We start from the raw sequence: 10,462 nt of genomic DNA, 5'->3' as shown, positions 1-10,462 counted from the left end.
TTATAGATAGGGGACAGGTTCAGAGAGGTCAGGTATCATGCAGGAGGGCACTCCCTAGGAAACAATGGGGCCTAGACTCAGACCCAAGTTTTTGTCAGCCTGCACCCCTGTTCCTTCCCCTGCTCCCTGATATAGCACCTCGGGCCTTCTGTGAACCTATTAACTGGGGGCAGGGGAAGAAACTCTCGGGCTCTCAGGAGCTGTTCCCTAAGATCCCTTTCATAAGATTTCTTTACTATACAATAGTCTGGCACTGAGAACTAACTCATTTGGGAATGTAGCTTAGTGGTTAGCACGAAGGCTTGGGAGGCAGGCTTCCTGAGTGCACATCTTGCCTTTACCACTCACTTTTAGCATCTACAACATGAGTAGAATCAGAGCACCTACCTCCTCGGTTGTGATGAGACGTAGCCTGCAAAGTGTGTGGGCCAGTGGCCCTGCTTACTGAGCTGGCCAATTTTGGGAAGTGGCTGCAGGTTCAGAGGCTCCCAGAGTCAGTATATCAGCCAAGTAGATGCCCAGGGGAGCTCTGACAACGCCAAGGAGAACTCCATCAACAGCAGGGGCAGGAGGAGAGAGTAGCTGAAAGGCAGGAAGCCCAGAGCCCACAGGAAACATTAGCTGGAGAAACAAAGTATGCTCAGAAAAGCCCAGCCCTGCATGAAGGCTGGAAGCTTGAAGTTTGGAAGCAAGCAGGAAAGGGAGCCCCTGAAGAATTCAAAGTAACTCACTGTTATTTTTGACATCTGTACTATTTTCTCTGATTACCAAAGTAATACATTGGTACTTTACAGAGATTTATATAATGCAAGTAGCACAAGAATCCCCTATCTAAGTTTTTAACACTATGTTTGCTCGTATTTCAAACAGATACAGAAATGCACAAATATACTCAATGAATTTTCTCAAAGAGAGCAAATTTACCCAGTTGGCCTGTACCCAGACTGTGGGACATAATGTTGTCAGAACACCAGAAGTTGCCCTAGCTGCCCCCTCCAGTCATTACCAACCCCCATAGGAATTCCTTTCCTAATTTCTTTCCCTTTACTAGATTAGTTTTGCCTGTTGTTAAATTTTAAATAAATGGAATGGCACAGATGTACCCTTCTGTGTCTGGCTTCTTTCACTCAGCATTATGCTTGTGAGATTTGTCCATATTGTTCTTTAGTATTTCATTATATAGATCTATCACTATTTATTCATTTCATCATCAAATACTGACGAGTATTTGGGAAGTTTCCAGTTACTGTAAATAACACAGTCACTTTTACATATCTTTTAGTGAACATATGCAGTCATTTCTCTTATGTATATGGCTAGGAGTGAAAGCGCTGGATTATAGCATGTGTATATGTTCAGCCTTGGTAGTTACAACTGCTGAAAGTCTTACAAGAATATTCAAAGTACATACAAGATCTGTGTAGGCTCCTAGGAAAACTTCAGAGTGTCACAGATTTCCAAGAGAAGAGGATGAGGAGGGGGCAGTCCAGTGGCACTTGTCCAATGGCTCCCAATAGGTCTCTTTGTGTTCAATCCACCCAGGACACCATGGCCACATGACCTGCCATTCCCATCCACACTCTCAAACAAAGGCCCTTCTTTTAACCCCACCACACTTCCAGGGAGGCATTGGATCACATACCTGTTCACTGGCTGGCCTTAGAGTGGATTTCAGTCATTTCTTATATTCATCCATTGTAACAAATATTGAGTGCCTACAACTCAATTGCATTGTTTTAGAATCTGGGATTGAAGAAATGTACACTTACCCTCATGGAGCTAGCATCCTAGTAGGAAGAGAAAGACAATAAACAAATAATATGTTAGTGGTGATAAGATCTATAGAGAAAAATAAAACAATATAAGGAGAATAAGAAGAGTGGGGTGGGGGAAGAATGTGTTAATGTATAAGTAAGTGGTCAGGGAAGGCCTGTAAGGCAAACAAGATCTGGATTAAGTTTTAAATGATCACTCTGGCTATTCTATTGGAAATGGGCTATATGGGACCAAAGTGAAATAAAGGAGAGAGGAAGCCATTGCAAGAGTCCAGACAAGAGATAATGGTGAATTGGACACAGTGGTCGGCAAACTCATTAGTCAACAGAGCCAAGTATCAACAGTACAACGATTGAAATTTCTTTTGAGAGCCAAATTTTTTAAACTTAAACTATATAGGTAGGTACATTGTTATTAACTTAATTAGGGTACTCCTAAGGCTTAGGAAGAGCCACACTCGAGGGGCCAAAGAGCCGCATGTGGCTCGTGAGCCACAGTTTGCCGACCATGGGTGATGGCAGTGGCAGTGAGAAGTGGCTTCATTTGGCATATATTCTAAAGGTAGGGATTGTAAGACTTGCTGATGGATTGGTTGTGGAGCAGGAGAGGGGAATCAAAGGTGCCTACCTCCCACCAAGAGCAATGCCTACTTGCATATACAGCCAAGGATCAGGCCCTGGGTCCAGGGTCTGTTGATTGAATGGGCAGATTTCTTTCCTGGTTACAGCCTATGTGAAAGATCTATTCTCTTTCATGTCAAAGGTAGTGTAATATAAGTTATTCAGACAAATAATTGGATTCAGACTATCCATCCCGGCTGTCACTTAACAATTGTGTATCATTAGGCAAGTTACATAACCTCTCTGAACCCCCTTTTGCAAAAATGGGACAATAGTAGTACCTCCATCACAGGGTTGTTGGGGATACTAAGATAGTATACATAAACAGGCCTAGTGTAGATCTAATATTGAATCAGGACTTAGAAAATACCTATGTCAAACTAATTCCCAGTTAAAACAAGCAGACAGAAGACTATGGAATAAGGGTTATCTTTATTTGAATTGCAAAGTACAAATATGAACCAGTTTTGGAAATATAGTTGTAACAGTTCAGAAATGGCACCAGAAACTTCCAGAAGGGACCATGAAAGCATACGTTCGTAGTTTTGGTGAGGTGGGTGGGTTCACACAAAAGCCATCCTCACCTCCAATCTTCTCTGTAGCAATTGACAGGTTATCAATTACCAAGAACAGTCAGCTCCAATGTTTCCTGTTCCTCCTCAGCCTTTTTCCCACTAATACCTCTTTCGATTATCACCTGCTGCACTGACCCCTTCTTGGAGTAGCACCAGAAGAATGGCAGGAGTAAGAGAAATGTCTTGACACAAGGGAGAGTGAGATCCCACTCTGTGGGCCTGAGGCTATAGAGGGTAGGGGGTTAGGAAAGCTGCAAGCATGGAAGCCCAACCTCTTCTGAGATTTGGCAGGGAGAGAACACGGGGAAACACCGATATCTGTTACACTTTGACATCAGCACCTTGGGCTTTCAAAACACAAACGGTAGACAAAATCGCCTAGGCAAGACTGCAGTCCAACTCATAGAGTGGATCTGACAAAGTTAACTCCTACATCCTGACCATACAGACCGCCCCCTGTGGCACTCTGATCGTGGAAGATCTGTGGAAATGTGGACAGACAATGGATGACAGATGGGTCATAGAGCCACCTCAGATTTGTGGCAGAAGATAGTGATGCTGAGCCAAGTGGTAGGGGAATGCGGGGTAGAAGGCCAGGAAATTGCCAACGTTAACAGTCTAGGCACTTGAAATATTATTGTTAGATTGTTAAAAACTAAATAAATTAACATACATAGAATAAAATAAATATATAATTTAAGAGGCATTTTACAAACAAACAAACAAAAAATAGTTGTTATTTTTCCATTTGGGTAGAAGTCCCAAAATTCAGAGTTCTCAGGCTTGTGGTATTTCACAGTTAGCTCATCAAATCCAGCGCTGTAGGGTCCAAATGGCAGATCCCTTGGTGACTACTTGAGTCCGTGGCTTTTCAATCTTTGTTACTTTCTTCCAGTCCACAAATCTTTCCTTCTTCCTCTCCTTTTTTTTTCTTCAGTCAAAGATCCTGGAGCATATGGAATTAACTGGCATCTTAATCCAGAAGACAAGTGTTTAAACAAACTTTATAGGGTTAAGTGGGGTTTGGTGAAGGGGAATCAGAAGAGCATGAGGGTCCCTCACTTTTGCTTCCTTATGACCCAGATCCCATTGGACATATTCTGTTTGGCACTTGAAGGCTCTGATAAAGCAATACTGGGAGGCCCAATCTAGACGGCAACTGGGGATGAGGGAGTCTTCATGGCTGGTTGTGAAGTCCTTCCCCTCTGCAGAGTCTGTGATCAGCTTGTGTCTTCTCAGAGGTAGCAGTCCCCAGCTGATTCCTAAAGAGCAAGAGGAAGAACTTTAAAGCTGGATCCAGTCTTAAGGGATCTTATGAGTCTCCTAGATCCAGTCTTAACAAGTGGAAAGATCCTTTGGGAGAGGGTGGGAGGAGAGGGGATGAGGGCTGGAAATGCTGTCCTCTCAGGCATCTCCCTTGGGTCTCTCTCTAGCAACTTTCACCCTTAGTGGAGATGAACTACTGACAGCCTTTCTGACAACAATTCTGCAATGGGACACTAACTCTACAGTAGCCTGCCCTCCCAGGTCAAGAGAAGAATTCAGTATGCCTTGAAACAGATCCAGGGAAGGTGGTGATGGTGCCATGGGGCAAAGAATGGACCATTACCTTGAGCACAGGTCTCTCTCAGTGGGAAGTAGTCATGCCCAACTTCACTTTCTCTTCATTTTCCACATCATAACCTCCTCTCCTATGGTACCTGAGGAAGGTTAAGTTTTGTGAGCAAGCTCTGCCGCTACAACAGGACGCAGGTCCCAGAAAGAGTCCTTCTGAAGGATGCTGTCCTGGTGGTTCCACCCACTGGTTGGAAAAGCCCAGAGGGGTGGCAGCCCTACAGGCGTCTGATCAAAGGTCCAACTATGCCAAGGAACCCAAACTGGCACTAACAGCAGCAGGCTACAACTTGCTAAGAAATTTACTCCTCTCTCATATAATCCTCACAGCACCCTGTGAGGTAGGGGCACAGAGATTACAATCACTCAAAGACGACAACCCTCTAGATTGGTCCAGGGCTCACAACAAATGAGTTATGCTGCTTGAAAATGAGCACAGAGTGCTTGGTAGGTCTCCCCCAACCGAGAACATAACCTGGATTGGAAGCATGGCCTGAGGGCCAAATGCCTCAGACTTGCAGGATATACCAATAGCACTGCCCATGCCAAACCACACACTAGAACAACGCCAGGAGAAGGAACTGTGTGGAGCGGTGGTTCCATGGGTGGGTGACCAGGTCTGTGAGCAGCAGGACCTGCTATGGCCTGGTCAGTTTTGCCCTTGGCTGGAGACACTGGACTCGTGTCAAACCAGAGAAGTCAGGTCCTTGGAGAACCTGTCCTTGGAATGCAATCAGAATCCGAGCCCGGAATTTGGGGAGGTTGGAGGGCTTATGTGGTCACCAGGCAGAAGACCCGGGAGGAAGACAAGGAATGGAAGTGATTTGCAGAAACAGCCTGCAGGGGCCCCCAGCACTCACCTAAACATGAGAAGCCCCACAATGACGAGCAGACAGACAGATGACAGCACCACAGCCACCACAGCCAGGATGGTTGTGTGGTCATAAGTAGACAAGCGATTTTCCACCGGGAGACTCAGCCCATGGCACCTCTCTCCGTGGTAACCCAGGTGGCAACTGGTTCAAGACAGAACAAAGCAAAGGTGAGGTTAGTAGTTTGGCCTTTCACTTTTGTCAACGGCCCACCTACATGAGCCAAACCCCACTCCTCACACCCTCATGGTCCCTAACCATTATCCCTGCCCTCTATCCTTCTCCAGTACGGACTCTTCACAGGCCCCTCTGAGGGCTCCATCGCCTCCCTCCCCCGCTTCGCACCCCCCTTCACCAATCCCTCTGATTCCCTGGCCTGAGATTCCTGCTCCAGGCAGGGAAAAAGGAGGGAGGACTTCAAGCTCTCAGCTAGCTGTGTTCTGCGTGTGGATGATTTATTGCACGTGTGGAAACTGGTCTGTTTAAGCCGGTCAAGAGGACTTCATCATAGGAGCTGGTGGGTTGAACCGAGGAGATTCAGTATCGCTCCCTCTAGTAAGGCCCCTCGACACTCTGACCCAGAAATAAACCCGGCCTTCCCCATCAATGCTTCCCGAGTTCAGTCCCTCTCAGCCACTACCCAGCCTATTAATAGGTCCCATGCCTTTGCCAGGAGTCACTTTTCTCAAGTTCCCTTCAATTAACTCCCAGCTCTCCCTGGGTGCAGAGTCCAACTTGAGAGCTCAACTTCAGCCTTTGGCCTCTGAACACTGGGCTACGGGGCCTCCTTCGTCACAGGACAAAGCAAACAAACCAAGGTAATACTGTGCCCAGCTGTCCTGCCAGAGCGTGGAAGAATGTCAAAAACAAGCCCCTGGCTCTTCTCACTCTAGAAATAAATCAGATGGCAACTGCTTCTTCTAACACAAAGCATTTCCTGGAAGCTCGTAGGAAGACTCGGAAGCGCTTACAATTGAACAAGCACGCTTCCGTCCCTTCCTTATTCTGAGCACCGGGAGATCCTTTGATATAGGCAGGAATGACATGGCAAGCAGCAGGGCAGAGCTGCTTTCCTCATGGGCATGCAGAGGGCAGAGGTGTGGACTAGATGGTCTGACTCTGAGCTCAGTGTGCGGGAGAGCTAAGACGACAAACCAGTCTTGGCAGATTCCAAATTCATAAACAGTGCAAGTTACCCCAGGAAGATACACATGTGATGGGTTGATGGGTTCCTAGGGCTGTTGGGCCCTGCTCTCTGGCCGTTACTGTTATTATTACTGTTGCTGTTATTGTTTTGACTTAAATAATAAATAAGCCAGGGGCTCTGCTAATTTCTTTACAAGGATCATTTCATTTAACCTTAAAAACATCTCTATGAAGTAGGAATTACTCTCCCCATTTTAAAGATGACGAGACTGAGGCTTAACTTCTCAGCTAAGGTTACACAGCTAGAGAGTGGTAGAGACAGGATTCAATCCAGCAGCTTGGATGACTTCAGATACTTGCTCTCCCAGAGGGAGGAGAGCTGGAGTTGAGCCTGTTTTTCACTTGCAGCCTATCATTCAAACCCCACAGGTAGTTACTCAGATGATAGAAATAAAGCTGGCCTCAGGGTCCTGCAATCCAGTTACATAATCCTTCCACCCCACCCCGAGTCAAAAGGATAATAACGTAAATATCCTAATATTACGGACCTCCCCTTCCCTTTGCAGCAGACTCCTGGCTTCCCCAGGGAAGGGGGGAGGATGAGCGCATTCCAAACGCCCCAGGGTGGGGGCAAGATTGTGTGTCTTCTCCAGAGCCAGAGAGTGGGTGCTCCATCAAAGTGGGACGTGACCCTCCTACCCATGTCTGTGACCCATTTCAGAGCTTGTACTACAACAGAAGCAAGACCCCCCTAGGGTCCAGAGACATCTTCCAAACTGGGTTTCTCCACCTCTACTCCAGGATTGATGTTTCTATCTCTCTCTCCCTCTCCCTTCCTCTCTAAAATCAATAAAAATATTTTTTAAATATATTTATTGATTTTTTACAGAGAGGAAGGGAGAGGGAGAGAGAGTTAGAAACATCGATGAGAGAGAAGCATCGATCAGCTGCCTCCTGCACACGCCCTACTGGGGATGAGCCTGCAACCAAGGTATATGTCCTTGACCGGAATCGAACCTGGGACCCTTCAGTCCCCAGGTCAACGCTCTATCCAGTGAGCCAAACCAGCTAGGGCAATAAAAATATTTTTTTTAAAAATACAAGAATAATAAATGCCTACTTCACTAGAGTATTGTGAAGATCAAATAATATAGGTAAAAGCACTTAATAAGAGGCTAAGTCCCATGTATGTGTGCATAATTATATAATCAGACTCCAGAGGGTACTGCCCATACCTGAGGAAGGGGGCACCAAACTCAGATGGATCCAAAGAGGAGGGGTTTGCCATTCCTTCTCAGCACCTGGCAGTGAGGCAAGTAGAGCCCTCAAGCCTGTCCCCATGCCAGCTCTGAGTCCTCAACCCAACTGCTCCCAGGTTTCCTCCAGCCACAGGAAACTTTGCAGCCAATATCTGGGTCAGCAGCCCGTCAGGAGCCCCAGGAAACTGCTCTTTGAGGGTAACATTTGGCTGGTGACACAAAAGAGTTTTCCTGTGGATGATGGCCAGGGAGGGCTGGCTTAGGAAGCCAACTAGCCTCAAGCTCACCACAGCAGCCTGGACACATCCTGTGGTGGTTCCTGGTCTGGAGGCAAGGAAGAGCCACAAAGGGCCCCAGATGTAGGTGCCCAGATGTCACATTCCCCCAAACCAAGAGCTCTGCGTCTTCTTGGTGCCTTCTGCCCTGTATACCAAGGGCTGGAGGCAGGAGACAGTCAACCAGACACAGAATCCAGCCCCTTGAAAATATGCCTAGGAAGCAGACACAAAGTCTTCAAATCAGATTGCCATTCTCTTCGCCTAGTAAAAGTCTTAAAGACCTCTAGGCTAACAGCTGCCCTCTTTAAAATCCGGCTCAAACTCTGGAAGGATAGACAGGGAAGAAGGATGCCAGCCAACACCCAGGGCAGCCCGGGGACATAAAAAGCACGTTGGACTGGAAGTCAGGCACCTGAGTCCCTGTCCTGTTTCCATCCACTTATTTAGCTGTTGATCTCAGGCAAATCACTTCCTACTTCCTGGCTTCAGTTTCTTCATCTCTCAAGTAGAGATAGTAAGCAATGCCTACCCAGCAGAGAGCTTTTGAGAATCCCATGACAGGACTCTATCTTCCCACCCCCTAGAACAGCTGGCCTCACATACATGCTCAACTGGCATCATGTAGGCGTGCAACACACACCTGTTGGGCTCAAATCAAGTTAAATATAAACTTCAGGGCAAAGGAGAGAAGCATCATCATGGTTATCATCACCATCCCTAGGGCCACCGTGGCCCTGCGCACCCTTTAGGTTCTCTGACTTTAGGTGGCTGGCTGAGGCCAGCTTTCCAGGAGAGCAATCTTACAAGGGTTCTCAGTTGAGCAGTGGAAGTCCATCCACCAACGCCCTGGTCCCATTTGGCCCAGACAGATTCCTGGCCGCAATCCCTCTTGACTACCCTCAGAGTCACTGCCTCCACCCTGTGTTAATGATGCCATTTTAAAAATTTAAGACAAACATTTCCTGCCCTGTCCCAAGGCCTTGGGAAGTATAATGTGGAGACTGTCTATGTCATTCTTAAGCAACCCCCTCCAATACCAAGCTCCTGACAAGGATGTTATAGGAGAGGACACACAAGTGACGGTGGACAAGGTGGGGAGTAAGTCTGTCTGCCACTTGCCAAGTACAGGGCAGCATGGCTATGTGAGATCAGACGGGACGGGGAAGCTTTAAAAAGCCAAGGGATCTTCACCATCACAGAAAAGATGCCAGGCAGCCAGGCTTCTTGACAGGTTGGGAGGTGGTGTGCACCCAGCAGTCTCCTGGCCCTGTCCAGAGTCTCCCCGGTCATAGAGCCTGCCTCCCCACAGGGCCTCATGCCCAGCAGGAGAGAGTGGATGTTTACAGCCTGACGCGGGTGTTGGCCTCAGGCACACTGGCGACATTATGCCTGCCAGAGAGCATGGCAGTGCCGTCATCCCTGAGGGGTTGCCAAGACAGCCGTTTTCTGGGCATGGCCTGACAGATCAGCTGGGGAACCCATGGCCCCTCCACCCACAACCCTGCCTAGGGAAGGGTGGTGCTGCCTGACTGGGGGCTGATGTCTACTGGATTGGGCGCCACTTCCTGTTAATCTTGCACAGAGGAAGTGTTCTCCCACCCCATGACCAAAGGCCAATACCCACCATGTGCCCTACCTCCTGGCCCTTGCTGGGGGGAGGGGGAGAAAAAGGGGAGGAGAGGTTTCTCCCCACTCCCACGAGGATCACTCTCTGTGCAGTCCTACCATGCCTTAGACTCAACCCACATCAGCTCATTCATGTGCACACATGTTCAAGGGCACACATGCCTGCACGGCATGTGTCCAAATGTACCGCATACCTGCCTGCAGGGCCTAGGAAAGGAGGCCACAGGAGCCCTGCTCCACCCAGCAATACCCCATCTGGAGTAGGCATGAGGCAGGGAATGAAGGACCTGTCTTCAGGTGTCGGCTCTCCTAGCCACATGCTTATTTCTGAGCAAGCAGGAAATAACCCCAAGGATGAAAGAACGTCACAGACCCACACCACAGGAAATTGCATCCTATGCGGGGGATGCCCCTTCCTCTAACTAAAAATATTTCCCTTCCTCCCAACTTCCGCCCCAAGGTTGAGAAGAAACTGGGTGGAATTATGAATTCAAGGAACAGTGACAACTAGGAACAGCCACGTGGCTGACAAAGCGTGGGCTGAGAGTCAGCCTGGGGGCAGGAACACTTACATGCAGGATGGCGACCGGAGCTCCTTCACATATTTGCATTCACCATGGATGCAGAAGTCCTTGTATTTCCTAAGACACGGGTCTCTCTTCTTTCCCAACCCCTTGCCTTTCTTCTCTTTTCCCC

At 47.9% G+C, this 10,462-nt stretch overlaps 1 protein-coding gene across 2 annotated transcripts in view; it reads right to left on the bottom strand.

Annotated features, from left to right (window-relative positions):
• Positions 1 to 2,809: 2,809 nt before the first annotated feature.
• Positions 2,810 to 10,462, bottom strand: part of HBEGF (heparin binding EGF like growth factor) — an 11,440-nt gene continuing 3,787 nt past the window's right edge. The window contains exons 3-6 of one of the 2 annotated variants that reach the window (XM_006772430.2): positions 10,339 to 10,462; positions 5,446 to 5,601; positions 4,581 to 4,671; positions 2,810 to 4,233 (exon numbers count right to left, since the gene is read on the bottom strand). The exon at positions 10,339 to 10,462 is cut by the window's right edge and continues 63 nt beyond it. In XM_006772430.2, coding sequence (XP_006772493.1) covers positions 4,599 to 4,671; positions 5,446 to 5,601; positions 10,339 to 10,462 — 353 coding nt within the window. In that variant the 3' untranslated portion in view covers positions 2,810 to 4,233; positions 4,581 to 4,598. The remainder of the gene's footprint in view (positions 4,234 to 4,580; positions 4,672 to 5,445; positions 5,602 to 10,338) is intronic. The other variant, XM_015569618.1, reaches the window with a different exon arrangement.

The sequence above is a fragment of the Myotis davidii genome, unplaced genomic scaffold (genome assembly GCF_000327345.1).
Source record: "Myotis davidii unplaced genomic scaffold, ASM32734v1 scaffold545, whole genome shotgun sequence".
Lineage (NCBI taxonomy): Eukaryota > Metazoa > Chordata > Mammalia > Chiroptera > Vespertilionidae > Myotis > Myotis davidii.
This window is presented reverse-complemented; position numbering and strand designations above follow the sequence as displayed.